General features: G+C 39.0%; 2 protein-coding genes across 5 annotated transcripts in view; one reads left to right on the top strand and one right to left on the bottom strand.

Annotated features, from left to right (window-relative positions):
- The window catches only part of CDK17 (cyclin dependent kinase 17), a 116,161-nt gene extending 106,293 nt beyond the window's left edge, over positions 1-9,868 (top strand). The window contains exon 17 of the mRNA XM_049626110.1: positions 169-9,868. Coding sequence (XP_049482067.1) covers positions 169-206 — 38 coding nt within the window. The 3' untranslated portion in view covers positions 207-9,868. The remainder of the gene's footprint in view (positions 1-168) is intronic.
- The window catches only part of ELK3 (ETS transcription factor ELK3), a 68,985-nt gene continuing 55,273 nt past the window's right edge, over positions 7,101-20,812 (bottom strand). For 2 of the 4 annotated variants that reach the window (XM_049626113.1, XM_049626112.1), the window contains one exon: positions 7,101-10,492. In XM_049626113.1, coding sequence (XP_049482070.1) covers positions 10,363-10,492 — 130 coding nt within the window. In that variant the 3' untranslated portion in view covers positions 7,101-10,362. Of the gene's footprint in view, positions 10,493-16,311; positions 16,435-20,812 lie in introns of those variants that run through there. The other 2 variants (XM_049626111.1, XM_049626115.1) reach the window with 2 other exon arrangements.

The following is a 20,812-nucleotide window of genomic DNA, read 5'->3' as shown; positions in this document are numbered from 1 at the left end:
TGTAGACTGACCCCATCAACAAAAGGGTCATTTCAGACAGTGCTGATCACTCTTACGTGGAAGATTAGTTTTTGCTGGTGGGAACATTAGCTTCCTAGAGTCACCAAATACTATATGTGGGATAAAACTGAACCTTGAACTGCCTCATAAAATGACTTTATATTTTAGGACATGGGAAGAACAGAAGACAGAGCATGCTCTTTTAAGTCTGATAACATGGTTTCAAGCCCAGCCCCCAGCCTTTCTTATCAATCAAGGACTCAGATCTGAAGGCAATTATTTCTTTTGGTGGACTTGGAATCTCCGTTTGTCTACACTGTCCTCTTCACAGTGGAGTCTTTTTATTTCAGACCTACAGATTGTTTTTATATTTGTTGTCACAGTGTGACAATTTTTTTGTACAGTTGGTTTTAAGGTCTTCTCTGCCATTAGAGCCAGTAGGTTACAGCTATTGATGTAACTGTAGCTGCAATTTTTGTGCAGGACTGAGAAACACAGTGCATTATTTATTGCGGAATCATTGCTGCTAAATAACTACTGTCTGTTTATTTAACACAACAGTTAAATGCCTGAAGAAGTTGCAGTGGCTTTATTAGATGTGAATGCATCTGTTTCTCCCCACGAATTGTTTTACTGCTGCATTTCTTGTTTGTTTTTAAAATTAAACTGCAGTGTTTCCTGGAATGTAAGTTTAGCTTTGCTTAACAGTAAAATAAGTGAGCCATCTTGAACACTCTAAGTTCATGCTGTATAATCTTTCATTGAACATCAGCAAATAGAGTAGCTAAAAAATTGATGAGTACATCATGTTTAGGAAAGCATGTGATGCAGAGGTTGATTCAAGCAAGTGAATACCTGACATGGGGATCTCACATTAGATACCAGTAATTTAAAGCACCAAAATTATTTATTTTTACCTTGCCTCATTTTAGAAATATTTACTGCATATTATTGGATATGTGTATACTAATACACTTACCTATTTTACATTGTGCTTTAATTTAGTTAAAACTAAACCATACAAGTCCAGTGAAATATGTGAGGTCTTGTTTTCATTTTAAATACAGTTCTTTTATTAGAAAGGATGATAACTTTTGGGGGGAGCCATTTATTTCATTTGGGGGCTGTCTATATGCGTGTGTTTTAATAACATTCACTTGGAATCAGCTAAAAGCTGTAATATGTCTTTGAAATGAGCCATGATAAATACAAATGACAGAAAGGAGAACTGAGGATTGTTTTAAAGCATTGTAGGTATTAATGTGTTTATCAGAGATAGTAAATATTACAGTTTCAATTATGCATCTCTTTGAACATCATAAACACGCCTTGGTGTTGGTAAGTGTTTTAAGCATTTGTGTTAACTTTTAAGGACTATTTGTTTAGTGCATCTTACAAACTACAAATCTTAATTGGTATATTTTGAAATGGTCATGTAAATTTTTGGCTTATATATCATGAAAATAATCATAACTTAATTTTTTTCCTGATATTCACTGTAAAACATTCAGGGGTCCTACCATTTCTGTTCAGGAAATCTTGTAGTTTATTGTTATTTAACAGTATTAAGTGAATTTTTGTATATTTCATTTTAACTTTATTTGTGAATAGTGATTGTGGCATGTTTGGGTGTTATTTTAATATTTCATGAGACAGAAATTTTAATTTTTAAAAAAAATTTTCTGGAAGAAACAGATTCATGTGTAATGGTGAATATTGGACCACTACTGCTTTTCACATTTGTAAATTGGTTTTATGTTAAACCCTGTAGCCTAACAAACTGCTGTTATTTCTAACTGACAGACATGTATTAATATTGTACTTTGAAGGTTATAAATATTATGTGGAAATTCCTCCATTTTGTTTTGAAATTTATAATAACAAGATCTTCATGTTGTTAAAATGTGGTTTTGTTGAGTCACCGTTCTTTCTGGGGGAAGAAGGCTGTGCAGAATGGGATCATTTTCCTTTATGGGTTTCATTTTTAAGAGAATGAAGTCTCACTGTGTCAGTAATGATATTTAATTTATATTTGTGCTGGCCGTTCATTTAGTAATCTCTACCATAATTTTATAGGATAGCACCCTTCAATTATAAAGTTGTCACATTTTTCATTTTATAGGTTACAAAAATGTTTTGCAAATTTTATATATTTATCCATAAGTTTGATATTCTTGCAGATAAAACATGAAAAAATATATCCAGTAGTTATATAAAATTCTTCTTCCTAGGAAGTCCTAGGGATGTTTCTTCATTTTATTAAGGAATTTGGTATTTTTTTTTGATACTTGAGCACCACCATTCAGATCCTGAAAACTTTGCAATGAAGAGAATTGAAATGTAGAGATTTTGAACCTTGAACACTTATGATTCATCTTAAACTGACATGGTTTTAAAGGTAAGAGAGGATGCGTTTTTGTTTTCCTTCCAAATGATGCTATTAACACACATTGAATATGTCACTCTAGGTGTGTAGAAGTCGTTCCATTCTATCTGGTGCTTTATTATATTTGAAAGACTACTTGTTAACATGTTATAATAATTTGTCGTTTGGGCCCGGGACAATTCATGAGGTTGAGGCTGGTTTTTTTTGCTTCTGTTTTTACTATTTTTTTTTTATCTTGCCATTTTTTTTTACCCATTGTAAGTATACAATTTGGTGGCATTGATTAGAGTATTGTACAGCATTTACACTGTCTTTTTCCATAATTTTTCATCTCTCCAAATAGAAATTCTATACCCATTAAGAACAACCACCCCATTTCCCCCTCCCCACAGCCCCCCGTAACCTTTAATGTGTAGGCATAACTCATTTTACTGCACTGCACTTTATTGCGCTTTGCAGATACTGTGTTTTTTTTAATGAACTGAAGGTTTGTCGAAACCCTGCATTGAGCAAGTCTGTGGGCGCCATTTTTCCAACTGCACTTGCTCACTCCATGTCTCTGTGCTACATTTGGTAATTCTTGTAATATTTCAAGTTTTATTATTATATTTATTATGGTGATTTGCGATTAGTGATCCTTGATATTACCATCGTAATTGTTTTGGGGTGTCACAAATCACACCCATGTAAGACAGTGAACTTAATAAATGATAAATGTTGTGTGTTCCGACTGCTCCACCAACAGGCTGTTCCCCCATCTCTCTCCCTCTCCTCAGGCTTCCCTATTCCCTGAGACACAACAGTACAGAAATTAGGACAATTAATTACCCTACAGTGGCCTCTAAGTGTTCAAGTGAAAGAAAAGTCACATTTCTGAGTTTAAATCAAAAGCTTTGAAATGATTTAAGCTTAATCAGGAAGGCATGTCAAAAGCCAGCATAGGCTGAAAGCTAGGCCTCTTGGTCCAGGTAGCCAAGTTGTGAATGCAAAGGAACAGCTCTTGAAGGACATTAATAGAGCTACTCCAGTGAACGCATAAATGATAAGAAAGTGAAACAGCCTTATTGCTGATGTGGAGAAAGTTTTATTGGTCTGGGTAGAAGATCAAATCAGCCACGGCATTCCCTCAAACCAAAGCTTAATCCAGAACAAAGTCCTAACTCTCTTCAATTCTGTGAAGGCTGAAAAAGGTGAAGAAGCTGCAGAAGAACAATTTGAAGCTAAGGGAGGTTGGTTCATGAGGTTTAAGAAAAGAAGCTGTCTCCATAACGTAAAAGTGCAAGATGAAGCAGCAGGTGCCGATGTAGAAGCGGCAGCAAGTTATCCAGAAGAACTAGCAAGGTAATTAATGGGGGTGGCTGTGTTAAACAGATTTTCAATGTAGGCACAGCAGCCTTCTCTTGGAAGAAGATGCCATCTAGGACTCTCCTGGCTAAAAAGGACAAGTAGTAGTGCTTGGCTTCAAAGCTTCAAAAGATAGGTTGACTCTCTTATTAGAGACTAATGCGGCTGATGACTTTAAGTTGAAGCCGTGCTCATTGACCATACGGAAAACCATAGGGCCCTTAAGAATTAGGCTAAATCTGTTCTCCCTATGTTCTGTCAGTGGAACAACAGAGCCTGGATGACATCATATCTGTTTACAGCATGATCTGAATATTTTAAGCCTGTTTAGAAAAAAATTTTTCAAGATATTCTTGTTCATTGAAAATGCACCTGGTCACCCAAGGGCTCTGATGGAGATATACAACCAAGGTAAATCTTGTTTTCTTGCCTCTTAACATCAGTTCTGCAGCCCATGGATCAAGGAGTAATTTGGGCTTTCAGGTCTTACTCCTTAAAAATACATTTTGTAAGTCTATAGCTGCCATAGATAGTGACTCTGATGGATTTGGCCAAAATAAATGGAAAACCTTCTGGAAAAGATTCACCATTCTAGGTGTCATTAAGAACATGTGTGTGATTCATGGGAGGGGTCAAAATATCAACAGGAGTTTGGCAGAAGCTGATTCCAAAACTTCAGTGGAGGAGGCAGCTGCAAATGTGGAAATAGCAAGACAACTAGAACTAGAAATGGAGCCTGAAGATGTGACTGAATTGCTGCAGTTTCATGATAAAATTTTAATGATGGGAAGTTACTTCTTGTGGATGAACAAAGGAAGCGATTTCTTGAGATGGAATATACTCCTAGTGAAGATGCTGTGAGGATTGTTGAAATGACACCGAAAGATTTAGAATATCACATAAACTTAGTTGATAAAACAGTATCAGGGTTTAAGATGACTCCAGCTTTGACAGAAGTTCTGTGGGTAAAATTCTATCAAACGACATGAAAAGAAGAGACCCCATCGTTTCAGTAGACTCTGTTGTTGTCTTATTTTAAGAAATCGCCACAGTCTAAAAAAAGGGCAGGGAGGGGGGCACCTGGATGGCACAGTCGGTTAAGTGTCCGACTTCAGCTCAGGTCATGATCTCACAGTCTGTGAGTTCAAGCCCTGCATCGGGCTCTGTGCTGACAGCTCGGAGCCTGGAGCCTGCTTCAGATTCTGTGTCTCCCTCTCTCTCTGCCCCTCCCCTACTCACGGTCTGTCTGTCTCTCTCTCAAAAATAAATAAAAATTAAAAAAAAAAAAAAAGTCACCACAGTCTCCCCCCTGCCTTTAGCAACCACCACCCTGATCAATCAGGAGCCATCAACATTCGGGCAGGACCCTCCACTGGTGAAATGACTATGACACACTGAAAGTTCACTCAGATGCTGGTTAGCAGTTTTTTAGCAATAAAGTATTTTTTAACAAAAGTCTATGCACACTTTTTTTAGACATAATGCTATTGTACAACTTAATGGACTACAGTATAGCATAAACATAATTTTTTTTTTAAGTTTATTTTGAGAGAGTGAGATAGCGCACAAGCAGGGGAGGGGGCAGAGAGAGAAGGGGGGAGAGAGAGAGAGAGAATCTGCACTGGTGATGCAGAGCCCAATGCGGGGCTCAAATTCATGAACCATGGGATCATGACCTGAGCCAAAATCAAGAGTCGGAGGCTTAACTGAGCCACCCAGGCGCCCCTATACATAATTTTTATATGCACTGGGAAACCAAAAAATTCACTTGATGTACTTTATTATGGTATTTGCTTTATTACAACAGACTGGAACTGAACTTGCAGTATCTCCAAGGTATGCCTGTACTTTTCTTTTTTATTTATTAAGTAATCTCTGCACTCAACATGGGGCTCACACAACCCTGAGATCAAGAGTTACATGCCTTTCCACCCATGGTAGGCCTGTACTTTTTGTGTCTGAATTTGCCTTTGTAGATATTTCATATACATTGAGTTATACCACATTCACCCTTTTGTGCCGTATTTCATTCACTTAAGATGATGTTTTCAAGTTTTATCCATGTTGTACCATGTATCAGAATGTTATTTCTCTTCATATCTGAATAATATTCTGTGAATATGCAGCATTTTGTTTAAACATTCATCTGTTGATTTCACACTGACTTTACCCCATTTTTTGGGCTTTTCTGAATAATGCTGTCCTGAGTATGGGTGTACAAGCATATGTTTGGGTCCTTGTTTTCATTTCTTTGAGCTTAAATACCTAGGAGTGGGAATTGTTGGGTCCTGCATAATCTGTATTTACCTTTTTGAGGAACCATCAAACAATTTTCCATGATGACTGTACCATTTTACATTCCTAATAGTAATATATAAGAGTTCTAATTGCTCATTTTTACCAACACTTCTGTTCCTTTTTTAAACAAATTATTATATTCATTATAGTACGTATGACTTGGTATCTTATTGTGCTTTTTTGATTTGCATTTCCCGAACGAGTAAGGATGTTGCGCGTCTCTTCATGTCCTTATTGGCCATTTGTATATTTGTTTTGGAGAAAACTCTATTCAAGTCTATTACCCATTTTGAAATTGTGTTGTTGATGGTGGTGAGTTGGGTCATAAAGCTGTGTAGTTCTTTATATATTCTAGATATTAGACTCATTAGAGATATGATTAGCAGTTATTTTCTTCTGTGGGTTTTTTACTTTCTTGAAAGCATCCTTTTGATACACAAGACTTTTTATTTTTTTTAGAGTTCATTTTTGAAAGAGAATGTACTTGCACAAGCACGTGGGGGAGGGGCAGAGAGAGTCCCAAGCAGGCTTCTCGTCAGTGCAGAGCTCAATGCAGGGCTTGAACCCACAAAGCATGAGATCATGACCTGAGCTGAAATCAAGAGTCAGATGCCAAACTGACAGAGCTACCCAGGAATCCCAGGACTTCTCATTTTAAAGAAGTTCAGTGTATTTTTTTTTTTTTTTTCTGCTCTTGGTGATATATGTAAGACACTACTGCCAAATTTAAGATCATGAATATTTTCCTCTGTTTTAATATTCTTATAGTTTTAATGCTTACATTTAGGGCTTTGAGTTCATTTTTGTATGTAGTGTGAAGTTTGGATCTAACTTCATTCTTTTGCATGTGAATGTCTAGTTTTCCCTGCACTGTTTGTTAAAAAGACCATCCTTTTCCCATTAAATGGTCTTGGCACCCTTGTTAAGTCAGTTGGCCATAAATGTGAGAGTTTATTCTGTTTTACTGGTCTGTATCTCTTTTGGCCAGTACCAGTGTTTTGATTGATTGTAGCTTTGTAAATTTTGAAATCAAGAAGTGAGTCCCCCAACTTTGTTCTTTTTTTTTCAAGGTTGTTTTGGCTATTCAGGGTCCCTTGAAATTCCATATAAATTTTAGGATGGGATTTTTCTATTTCTGAGGAAATACGCCATTGGGATTGTGATAGGAATTGCATTGATTGACTCTGTAGATTAATTTGGGAGTTCTGTGATCTTAATATTAAATCTTTCCATAAATGCAGGATGTCTTTAATTTCTTTTAGCAATGTTTTGTAGTTTTTCAGTATATAAGTCTTGTGCCTCCTTGATGAATTTTATTCCTAAGTATTCTATTCTTTTTGATGTTATTATAGACAGAATTATTTTCTTTTCTGAATTTTTCATTTGCTAGTGTGTAGAAATACAAATGATTTTTGTTTTGTTGATTTTGTGTCCTATAATTTTGCTGACGTTATTAACTTTTTTTTGTGGGTTCTTTAAGGTTTTCTACATGTAACACGATGTCTTCTATGAATAGAGATCCTGTATAATTTGGATTTATTTTTCTTGCCTAATTAACTTTGGTTAGGACTTTCGGTACTGTGTTGAAGTAGAATTGGCAACAGAGAGTATCCTTGTTCTTTATGTTAGGGGAAAACACTTTCAGTTACCATTGAGTATGATATTAGTTGCAGCTAAAAGAAATGATCATTTGTTTTTTTTCCCTTCCTCATCACCTACCCTATCTTTCAATGTAGAATGATTGGTAAACCTTAAGATTTAAAAGATGAGGGGACCACTTTTCAAACCCTTTCTCCTCCCCAACCCTCACCAATTCAACCTCAATAATTGTTTCATTAAATATCTCTTTGAAGCAGATTATATATACAATAGCATGTTTTGATGTATCATATTTGAGGCTAGAGGCCAGGACTTATTTTTCAGCTCTTACCCATATAGAAAAGCAAAATTTGGATCGTTCCAAGTAAATGGAAGTAAACCAACCCACTTGCCTCCTTGCACCTTTTATCACAAAGTATTTATTGAACAAAAACAATAGTAAAATTGATACATATATGAAAGTGAATGAAGATATGCACTCATAGAAAAGGTGTGTACAAAGAAACCAACGTTTAGGTTATAGTTCTATAAAACCTTAGCTATAGTAGTAGTTTAACACTGATCAAGCAGACAATAAAAAGGAAAAAGTTATTTAATATGTTCTTTGAAATCTATTCTCTAAAATAACTGTTAAAACACACACACACACACACACACACACACACACAGAATGAGGCAGAGCTATAAGAGTTACATTTCAATACCTCCAATTCTCTATTTGTGTCATAGTTTTCTGATCCATAAAAATTATGGTGTTTTTCCGTTTCTAATAAACAGCTAGAGTCCATAGTATTTCAAGGAAGGAAATATAGGAATTGGGTTTATAGTCATTTGAATATTTCCAATCAGCATATACACTTAAAAATATTTTTGGTTGAAGTTTTTGTACATTGATTAACTTTCTCTGTAAGAATCTTCCATTTGGGGGTATGTTCTTCACTTATCCGATGAATTGTTTTTAATGTTCTAACATAGAGCTTGGGGCCAGTAGTTAGTTACAGCCAGGAGTGGAAAAGCATAACTGGACTGAGCACCAGTCACTGTTCTATCTTAAATGAGCTGTGTGGCCTCAGGCAGCTCCCAGTTGTTTGTGTAATTGCCTTATGTGGAGACAGTGGTGAGAAGCATTCTCAAAGGCCCCCTCTACCTGTAGCATTTCATGTTGGGTACATCTCAGTTCCCCAGACCAGCTCTTTTATTTTAGTACAGAATTTTCCTCAGCCTATGAGGGAGTGACAGTAGTGTCTGTGGATTTTGGAATTTATATCCAGAGTTGTATATTGGAGATGTACAGAGATGCTTAATTCCAATTGAAAAATCTCAAGATTTTTAGAAAATTGCAGAAATGTGTTTTTACAAGCTTTATTTTTTATGCTTTTTCATAATCCTTGCCACTTAACACCTACTTTGGAGTCAGTTATTTAGCCATATTTCAAATTGGTTACTTATAGTTCAGGATGATCTGATCTTGAATCGAAAGTGCCGGACACTTTCCAGTTCTCTCCACATTAGAATTTTCCTACCTCGTGTACAGAACAGTGCCTTAGAGTGGTGCCTGATGTTTCTGTTATTACTGCTCTAAACTGTGCTACACAAGAGAGTTAACTGCTGAGTGCTCCAAATTGTTACTAATTCAGTTCCATAATGATGAGGTTCCTGAAGAGTTTTATATTTCTTGTATCGTTTCCTTCATTCTCCCCATAACCTTAGTAATAGATAAAGCAATGTATTCTACCTCTCAGTTTCACAGGCAAGGCTATGCCTATACACATGGAGATACTTGGTGTTCTAAAATTGTTGTCTGTGAGCCTCTTCCAAAGCATAGGTGTTTTAAATGTTAATTATGGTTGTAGGGGTTTACCCTAACTCATAATGGTACAGGAAATATATCAGGGGTGTGATTCTCTAGGGAAACTGGGAGAACCACAGCTGATTTTTTGAAATAAGAACATGCTTACATAGATATTTCAAGGCCATGGGTAGAGTGAACTTGATGTAGATTTCCATCTCCGGTTTATGCTTGGGAGGAGTCTAAAAGATTGTAAACAGCTAGGTGGCTAGCCTTTCAAAGTTCATTTTTTAAAAAATGCACTTTAGAACATTTTCTTTTATGAATGTTTATTTTCTAAATATGGCTTAGTTTATTTTATAAAAACATTAACTTGGACATTTACTGAATTTCAGTTCAAAAGAGGTTCTAAGGCAATTCTTATACAATTGAAAGCGAAAAGGAAAAATATGAATATGCTTTCATGTTGCCTACTTGTGGAAAATAATGAAATTCTACTAGAGAGCTGTTTGATACTAATTTTTGTCTTTCAAACATTTTCTCTTAATACTAAAAAATATATAAATCATTTACATAAAACTAAATGCAAAGGAAGGCACAGCTGGTTATAGTGTCTATAAGCATAGTTCAGCATATGCGGAATTAAAGAGAAAAAAAGCTTCACATCCTTATTAGTTATACTGAAAACCATTAAGAAAAGTTCTTCACTGTCAACAGTGTTCAACACTTAAGAGCTAAGAAGATATAAAACAAAAACATTAAAATTCACTTAATGCCAAACAGATCTTCATATATACTTGAATATAAAAAAAAAAGTTTTAAAAATGCTAACATAAATCTAGACCATCCATGTTATGAAAAGTGCAAACCAAATTAACAGAGGGTTTCACAATGTCCTTCTCATGACACAGGTAAACTAGCCCGGGGGACAAATTTGTCTCATCAGTTAATAAGTCTTTAATTGTGGCCAGATGTCATCAGGATTTCTGAGAGTTCGAAGAAAGCAGTACTGGAGAAGCAGCTCTATCCAGACTGGGGATTGGCACTGGCATGTGGCCATTAAGCAGTGTTGGAAACTGTAGGGAACAAAAGAGTTTTAAAATAATTATTGCAGACCCATTGGGAAGAACCTGAGTTCTTTACATTCCTAGACAGACCACGGTGGATCACCCCTGGGAGACAGGTCGGTTGCAAATTATTTTACAGAATGAGATCACGGTTACACAGAGCAAAGAATAGGGCCCAGAAAATCTCCCTAATTATTAAATACCTAGGCCACTAGAAAAAAAAAAAAATGTATATATGTTGCTAAAGCGTGTTCTAATACTTTTAAAAGGTTCCAAGCTACTCAGAATGCTGATTTGCAAGACAACACACTCAACCTGGTTCTCATGTAAAACTTCTAATAGTATTTTGAAAATGGCCATGGTTTGTCCAGAGTACTATAAAGATGCTTCTCAGTAACTATTAAAAATAAGTACTTTACCTTAAAAGGCTTAGAAAGCAAGAATATATTTTGGGGCTGAGGAAGTATTCTTTTTAATTACAATGACAAATAATATCCTACTTCACGGTAACAATACTTAAAAAGTTAATTTTTGTATTGTTGGCAACTAAGATGATAAATGGGATAAAGGTAGCTGGCTTTGATAACAACTTTCAGGTCTGAAAGAAATAACCACAACTATACTCCCAACTGAACAAGAATAATTAAAGGCCTCCCTTTAATACATTACTATGCATAACTAGATTTTCATTGTCCAGAATGATAGGTGTCAAAATGATCTCCCGGCTATCTTCTAGTTTAATTGCTATTTCGTCTAGATAAGTTAATACTAAATTTCAATACTGAATATCAAACTGCAAAACCTAGCACAAGGTAGAAGTACTGTACAATAAATACTTATAGATTTGTCCAATTTTCAAACTATTTCAATAATTTATGTCTGGTGCCTTGCAGTTTATCAGTGGTTGTCACTTCAGTTGATATCTAGGATCCTGTAAGGTAAGTTTGGTTATCCCCACAGAGCATGTGGGGGTGCTCTTTAAATACTATTTCAATTTCCTTAATGGTCATTTAACATATTCAAGGATTTGTTTCTTTTCTGACACTTTGGAATTTTAGTTGTTTGTAGAATTTTACCCATTTCAACTGAGTTATCACACCTATTAAACATATAGCTTATACTCTTTTAAAAGATCCATGCTCCTAACTACTATTCTCATTGACTTGATTTTAGCGTAGACCCTGGAAGAAGAGCGGGTTTTGAATTTTCATTCCTTTAGCTTATTTGCAGTCTTATCTCATTTTGGTTTGTGACCATTTTACTGGTCAAGCTTTTGGTTTTGTTAATCTTCCTGTTTAAATCTAGATATTATTGATTTCTGCCCTCCTCAGTTGTAGTTCCTCTTGCCTGGCTTTTCTGGCATGTTTCATCTTTATTGACTCCCCACGTCCACTCTCTTAAGTTGCAGCATTCCCCCAACTTTACCCTCTGCCTGCCTTTCTCCCATACTGGACTCAACAGTCATTTCCTGCCATCAGTTAGATGTCCCCATCAGTGCGTCTTCCCCAATAGCCTGCAATTCTGTGCTCGCTCAAGTCAGTCAGAGTGGTGATAGGAGCATGACCCTAAACTTGAATCCAGGTTTTGCTACTTATTAACATGCGGTCTTGGGTAAACTGAGCAACATCTCTGGGCCTTCGTTTCCTTAGGTTTTCGAAAAGAACTACTGGGAGTACAGCTGACTCTTGAACAACACAGGTTTGCAAATTTTTTCAACAAACAGCATAATACTGTAAACGTCTTTTCCTTACAATTTTCTTTTCCCTAGCTTACTTTTTATAAGAATACATACAGCATGTAATACATGGTGTCAGCTGTTACCAGAAAGGTTTCTGGTCAACATTAGGCTAATGTTTTTGAACAGTCAGAAGTTATACATGGATTTTCAACTGCAAGGGGGGGGTGAGCACCCCTAAACCCCACATTGTTCAAGGGTCAACTGTATTAAATGAGAAGCCACGAAAAGCACTCTAAACAATGTCTAACATATAGTAGCCCTCAAAAAATGTGAGCTTCTTATACAAAAGTAATCTTTGTCTCTTCCTAAATTTCACTACTTCTTACTCCTGAAACCCAACTTTACCCCTGGAATGTCTTCTAAATATATTCCCATTTCCACTATAATCTAAAAAATGATTTTCCCATCAGTGTTTGAAGTAATACAAATTTTTCTCATCTCTTCCTTCCCTCCCTTCAATCCTTTCTCCACATGCTGTCAGCAATATGTTTCTAAAATAGAGATTATATAGGGGCACCTAGGTGGCTCAGTCAGTTAAGTGTCTGACTTCGGTTCGGGTCATGATCTCTTGGTTCATGAGTTCGAGCCCCACATCGGGTTCCATGCTGACAGCATGGAGCCTGCTTGGGATTCTTGCTCTCTTCCTCGCTCTCTGCCCCTCCCCCACTCATGCTCGTTCTCTCAAAATAAACTATAAGAAATATTTAAAATAGAGATCTTTATTACACTATCTCCAGCTAAGAAAGCCTCCCATGGTTGCTTAAGAGATTAAGGTGGAAAACTCTGAGCATACTATTCAAGGCCCACAGCTGCTTTTCCAGTCACCCAGTCCCTTCCTGAACAGACTGTGTACTTGCATAGTCAAATCATGCAAATTATCTAGAAGGTGCTTTTCTCTCACCCAAAATCCTGTCCTTTCTTCCCAGCTCAGGCGTCACTTGTTTCCTGGAGCCTCCATCTAGTCCCCAGCTAGAAAATTAGTCCCTGTTGGGTTCCTACAACGTTTTGTTTATATGTCTATTATTCCCATATTGTATATCCTCTACAATCCCTGATAACACAGCACTGCAAATCTCTTCTGGGTTAGATCTGTTGAATTAAAAATTACAGAAAACCTTCTTAATTGAAAACCTTAATTAGCCCTGCCTTGTTTTGAGATATTAACTGTACCTATTCCAAATTTGATCAGTCTGTTTCGAAAGTGGAGCAGACATCCTATAGATAAAAGTTCCAAATACCAAACTGTTCAGACCAGAATCACTTTATTTTTAAATATACCTCTTCCAGAAAAACTAGTATCTTCTCTCCCCTTCCTTTAAATTCTCCAGTATCTGCTATAACTTGCCACAATAATTATACCAGTGGACCTTCTGTGCAAAAACTCTTCCACTCTGTCAACTGTTACCCTAAGGATTCTGACTGACTTTTCTAATTATCACAACGGGAAACTTGCCAGCATCATTTAAAGCTTACTGTAGCCCAAGTGTATTTCTGTTATTCCTCCAACACATTTACAGTATATGTGAAAAGTTTGTTATTTTTAAAGAAAATTATTAGTTTGAAAGGAGCACTGTTGATAATCTGAATTTCGAATATTCTTACGTTTTACTTACTGTTTTAAAAACTTCTGGTTCCAACTTCTGTCACAACTGCTCTTATCATAGGAAGAGTGATAATATTTTAAAGGGCACAAAGTTGTTTTTCCTTAGTTTTATGGACCCTAATGACAGAGGGCACAAGGCCCTGCCAGCCATCTAAAAATGATTATATTCCTCATCCTGACCTTGTGTTTGTAGTTTGGGTTGTAGTTTTGTTTTGAATGGCTCTGGTGAGAGGAGAGGTACATTTTGTGAAATGAAAATTTTGAAGCAGGTGGTCTTTAAATGCAGCAGTTTCTTCTGCAGAATTCTAATTGTAAGTTAGGAACCACTGGTCTGCAGTGGTTCTCAAAGTGGATTCCTAGAGCAGCAGCATCACTGCGATCTCGGAAAGATGTTATTTTCAGGCCCCAACCGAGATGTTCTGAATCAGAAACTCTTGGGTTGGGGCCCAACAAGTTTTTAACACCCCATTTAAGCTGATTCTGTTGCACACTAACTTTGAGAGCTACTGGTTTCTCCATGACCGAAGAGAAGAGGATATATATATCCAACACCCAGAGTTCCTATTATCTTGACAGTGTGTAGAAACACTACGGACATGGGCAGTTGTCACTGTTAGGAGTGATGGGCTGGAAAAGGTTTAGATTCTAAGGCAAGGGATCCTAAAGAACTCCCAACTAACAGTTTTCCATGAATTCCTTAGGAGATCACTAAGCCCTGTACCAGTCAGGTGGCAGAATTCCCAGTAAGGAAGGAAGGGAGATTCCATTCGTTATTCCCAAACATCTAGTGAACCCTACGGAGGCCTTGTTAGATGTAGGACTGGAGTAGGACTTCAGTCCCCAGGCCCACAGAGCTCACCGTACACATGCTCCAAACAACTTCTGCGCTAATCAGGAACTCGAATACTAGAAGACTGCTGCTCCAACCTGAATACCAGGAAGTAAGGTCTTTTAACTCTACCAAAAGATTACTAATCTGAAACTTTGCCAGTACTTCACTTGCTCACTGCTTTTTGCTCACTGCTTCTAGTTTTTGTTTCCCTGCCTGAGTTCAGATGGATAAGAATCAACATGTTGGCCGTGTATGACCATAGCTCAATTTCTTGTGATGCGAAGACAGGCCTGAAGAGAAACTTGATTACTCTAGGGATATACAGTCCCTACCTCAACCTTCCTAGGAAACCAGAGAAGCAAGATAGCAATCAAAACCTCTTTAGCTCTACCTTTCTTCCAAGACCCTAAATCCCAGCATGTATAGCCCCTGGCACAGAGAAGGTAAATATTAACTTTGACAAGCAAAATGACCCACTCAGAAAAGCATGGAGACCTGATCTTTTTAACAACATTCTTAGACAATTCTTATTCTTTTCTTTTTAAAATAATCTCTACATTGAACGTGGGGCTCCAACTCACGACTGTGAGATCAAGAGCCACATGCTCTACAGACTGAGCCATCAGGTGCTCCAGTTTCTTGGTGAATTCTTAGACATCCATTCATTTAGTCAGCGATAATTACTAAGCATCATTTGTGTGCCCAGCGATGTGCCCGACACAGGGGGCACGCTGCAGTAAACAAGAAACACGATGCAGTTCCAGCCTCCTGAGGGCCCACAGTCTAGTGGAGATTGCCAGGCGAACAGGCAATCATAAATACAGAGTGGTCAGTGCTAGGTGCAAGGGGAGAAAAGAACTACAACTATCTTGGGTGAGCCACTCGGTGGCAGGGGGTGGGGGGGGGGGCAGGCATGGGATTTAGGGTGGATGAGATCAACAGGCTAGAGAGAGGGTGTTTTCACTTCCCCCAGCTTCGCTTCGCTCCTATCCCTAGGACTCTATTCCCTTAGTAATAACATCTTGGTCTGTGAGAAACAGTCTTTGAGTCTTTCAAAGAGGAAATACTGATTACCACACGATAGCAGGCAATGCACTGCATAATTGCAGTGTGTGAATGAATAATAAACGTGCCTACCTAGTAACAGGACTTGTGCAAGATAAAGCAGCTACGATTGTTTTTAACCAAATGCCCTAGATGTTCCTTTCTTATGGAACAGGGAGAACTTGAGGACGATTCACAGAATTCTACAGATCACTTTTCTATTACAGTATGGAAATTCTTCATTATTTTTGTTTTTCAGTTTATTTCAAGTAATGTCAATATGTTGATTAATTTTTTAAAGTATGAGCTACTATAAAATCATTTTAAAGTCCCTTTTCCTGAATAAATTTCCAGTTCTTATAGGCAGTAAAGATATCCAAATACTTCGAGAATTAATTGTTCCATTTGTGGATATCTGACACAAATACGCTATTTCTGCCTCAGTGAAAATGTCTGCCTTTGAAGGCTGGCTCTTATAGCCCATCATCTCCCTTTGGAAACTTCACATTTTAACCAAATGGAGGGTAGTGTTCTGTAACCTATGCAGGATTTACTGGGGAAACACATCCCTTAGAAGTTTAGTGTGTACAAGTTCATTTCTAAATGCTCACCTGGAACAGCGTGTTTGGCCCTTGCAACCGGGCAGGACTCAGAGGAGCAACTGGACTAAGGCTGCTCCAGAAATGTATGCTGGATAGCAGTGGACTCGGGGTCAGAAGCAATCCATTTGGTGTCTGGGAAAAAAGCACACAGATTTTGATAAAGGTATCAGCTGACTCTAGCCGTGATCAGCACTGAGGCTAGGTACACTAGCCTTGAACCAAGAAACAAGCCTCACCATCTTAGGAAAATCTGGAAACCATGTTATTTCTGCAAGGCTGTGCACAGTTGAATTTTCTTCAATGCTAACTGTATTAGCAATTTTATAAAGGAGAAAAGTATGGACAAGTTACCTCCCCTAAACATTCTAGTTGTGAAACAAGTTTATAGCAACTTTTGTCCAGGTGGTCTCTTCAATTTGCCTCCCTTCCCCCATTAAACAAGATTTAGTGTACAAAATGGGACTCCATGAAGGGGCTATATTTTTATCTTTTTTCTTATTTTCCTACAATGGACATCCACTACTTGGGTTACACACACACACACACACACACACACACACACTTTTTAAAGGGCCTCTCGAGCTTCACTTTCCCAGAAAGCAGCAGCCCTTTCAGATTTTAGGATTTGCTGTTAAAATACCCTGTAGCAGCTTCTTCAAAAGTTCTGAACTAGGTTTTCCAAATTCCACTCCGGATGTGGGGCTGATGAGAATTCATCTCCCTGGCAATGGTTTGGAGGGGGAAAAATTCTTTCTTGTTAGACTGGGTGTAAAGCCAAAACTCTGGGTTTCCCAGGGGAGTGCCAAGGACTGCATCTGCTCGCACACACACGGCAGCAGGAGTCCTGGCCTGCAAGCCAGCTAGAGGGCAGAAGAAACAACTCGCCCAGCTGCTAAGTCTGCATGGCTTTTGTTCTCAGCTGAGGCAACCTCCTGGCCCAGGGTGGTTTTGCACCTTTGGTGACTAGAAGGAGCCCCTCCGCGGTTTTATGATGTCAGTAAGGTGCTTTGTGTAATGAGAACCACAGCAAAGGCTCCAGTGTGCACATTGCATCATGTTGGATGCTAGAGTGTTATTTTTTCCTAGAATTGGCTTCAGCAGCTTTGTTAATTATCGGGAACATGTGGCATAAACCTAAGTTGAAAGGTCTGCTGTGTTCAGCGGAAAGGAGACAAACCTCCAAAGGTTCTCAAACTGTGAAGCTACTGAAAGGTGAACTAATTTATACCAAGTCATTTGAATCTTTGATTCCACAGCATTGCCTACACGTGGAATGACCAGTGAGGTTATTAGGATAAATACGTGTTCTGGAGGTGCTTCCCAGTTCTAATGCAAGGCTGTTTCACAAATGCACCAGGCCATCTGGTCTGACGATTAAGACTTTTTTAGCATGGGCTCTGCCAGTGTTCCAACCTCAGAACCACTACTTACTACTAAGGTCATCTCTCTCTGCCTTGGTCTCCTCATCTGTAAAATGGGGAGGAAAAAAATGCCTACATTACAGGATTGCTAGGAAGATGAAAGAAGATGGTCTATAAAACTCTATACATGTGCCTGGCACACAGCAAACGCTCAAGAAGTGTTCATAAAAAGTGAACCTGACGTATTCTATGAATTTCATCTGTTCATGGGAGAAATTCTCAATGTATATATAACCGTACTCAAGGTCCTGAAACCAGGCACCTGCCGGTACCTTCAAGGCTCCTCTCGGCCATATTAGGCTCAAGTGCACAAGCTCAAGTGATCGGAGAACTAATATTTGCACGTTGCACTGGAACCAAATTCCAACCACAATATGCCACATTAACAGTGTGTTCAGGGCTTCCTAGCTTACTTACCAATGAAGCTCCCCAAGCTCGAAAGAGACAATAAGCCTAGACTACAAAACCCAGCTAGCTAGCTTTCTCTTATTCATGGCCATAAGTATACGTCCACTCCTTTGTGATCTTTTGAGCAATACATGAAGTGTAGAATTTGTATTTTAGTCTAAAATGCGTGCACACTTGTTTCTCAGGGATGCAGGATGTACTCAGAATACAGCAGCCATCAATTTCACATGTCTGAAATATCTTCTATTAATATATGCAAATAAATATTTTTGAAATGACTTCATTCACTCTTCTCCCTCCCATCCCCATTCTCCCTGAAGATCTTCTGGCTATAAAGAAAAAACTATTTGGGTTGCTCTTTCAAGGGACGGTCCTCTTAACGCTCACCCTGGCTAATCTCCAGTACAGTGAGTTTTCAGAGCCTCTTTCCACAAGCTCTTGGAGTCAGGCAAGGTGGTATGGGCTGGGCCTGAGGGCTAGAGGCTAAAGAAAGAAGCCACAGGCAAAATGCATGCTTCCTCTTCCTTCACCAAAGGATATTTTAGTAAATGGGCCCTTCGGGATGGCAGACAGGGAGTTCTTGATCCCATCAGCTGCAGGGAAGGAGAGGCCCGAGGACCCAAGGCAAAGGGTATTGATGTTCAAGGGGAAAGACCTTCCTATCGGGATCTCGTTTTCATCTCCCCCACCCCAACGCAGTTCTTCTTCTGCATAATACAGGGTCTCCTAAAAAGCCTGCACATTTGAGCTAAACCTGGTGAGCTGGCATTGCCCAGACATACCCCATTTGAGTGCCCTGGTTCAAGGCCCTCTGCCTGGACCGTGCCCTCAGACCTCCTCCTCCACCCTACCCCTGCTTCCCTCTGCCCATCAAAACACCACCCCTTCAAAGGAGACTTTACTGCTTTTCCCTCAATCTTTCCTCTTTTTCCTGAATCTGTATAACAGTCTATAACCACTTTTTCCTTAACATTTTCTACCTCATTATGTTAATTTGCATATTCTTATTATGCCTCTTTCTGTAATGTTTAAGGCATCTTGCTCATCTTTATTCCTCCTGTGGAACCCAGTTTCTAAATACTTGATGAGCTGAAGTGATCTGTAACTCCAGGTGCATCCCCTCACATATCTGTCACCTGTTGGACGTGTCAACTTGGAATGCCCCGCCTGTTCAAACCGGCCTTCCTCACCTTCTTTCCAAACCTAGTGTTTCTCAGGACTCCCCGTGTCTATCAATACCACCACTGATCCATCCACGCAAGAAATACTGAGCACATGGTATGTATCAGGTGCCAAGGATACAATGATAGGACAAGACACGATCCCCGGACTTACAGCCCTGTCTACAACCCAGCATCCTAGTCACTGAGATGCAAAATGCCTCCCACTTGCTACAACCTCTGGGCACGGCCTGTGGATCCTTCTTTGAAGTGACTCTCTTATTTATTTCCCCCATTTCCATTTCTGCTGCTTTCAAGGCCTATCACCTTACCAAATGGCATTCAACAAAGGCCACCTAAACCAGTCCACCTCTGGCCTCTCTTCCAATCTAGTCTTCATTTTATTTTATTAAGTGTATTTATTTTGAGAGCGAGATAGAAAGCAGGGGAGGGGCAGAGAGAGAATCCCAAGCAGGCTCTGCATTGTCTGCACAGAGCCCGATGTAGGGCTCCAACTCCCAAACCGTGAGATCATGACCTGAGCCAAAACCAAGAGTGGGACACTTAACCAGCTGAGCCACCCAGGTGCCCCTCTTCCAATCTATTCTGAGCACCGCTACCAAATCAGTCACCCTAACATACTATCTTCCTTTGAAATTCATTGTTTCAGGGGGAAAAAATTCATTAGCCACAATTCTAGGTTGCCCCATGACCTGGTTTCATATGCTCCCTAATTTCCTTATATGAACCCTCCTACTTTGCTTCATGTGTCCTGAACACTATAGAATTCCAGCCTACCAGTCCTTTAGCACTTGTTCCAGAACCTTCCCTGACCACCCAGACCTTATTTCCCTGGGGTACCCTGTTTCCATGATTTTAGGCACCCCTTACATGTTGGTGACTCCCTAACTTTATCTTCAGTCCCAAACTCCTTAGCTCCAGCTGGAACTGGATGTTCTATGTCATACAGGTTCCTCACACTCTTGATGGCCCAAAATGGACATGTAACCTTTCACCGCAAGCTTATTCCTATCCTATGCTCCTCATACTCAACTTCTGGCGCTCCCCTAACACCTTCACACCTGTGGATGGCATTCCCTATGTCTCTCTCACATCTGTCCCCTTTGGCCCCACCCAACTGTCACAGCCTTAGATCGCCCTTGTCTTTCATCTGGAATATAATAGTATCCTAACTGGTTCCGGCTTCACCCCTCCCCAATCCACGTCATCAAGATGAGTTCTAAAACACAACTATGTCACTCATGCCCCATCTCCCAACCACGGGCTTCACCTTTGCAATTTGTCCCCACTCCCTACTGAACCACTGTACTGCCCCTCATTCACTAAGCTGTTTCATATCTTTATGGCTTGGTTCAAGCTGTTCCTCTGCCTACAATGCCCCCCTCACCTTATGTGCCAGATGGTCGCTACCCTGCCCAAGTGTGCTCATGCCTTCCAGGAAGCCCTGTCAACACCCTTCCCCATCCCCAGAAAAATTAATACCTTCTTAATATTTCTTCT

The sequence above is a fragment of the Panthera uncia genome, chromosome B4 (genome assembly GCF_023721935.1).
Source record: "Panthera uncia isolate 11264 chromosome B4, Puncia_PCG_1.0, whole genome shotgun sequence".
Classification (NCBI taxonomy): Eukaryota; Metazoa; Chordata; class Mammalia; order Carnivora; family Felidae; genus Panthera; species Panthera uncia.
This window is presented reverse-complemented; position numbering and strand designations above follow the sequence as displayed.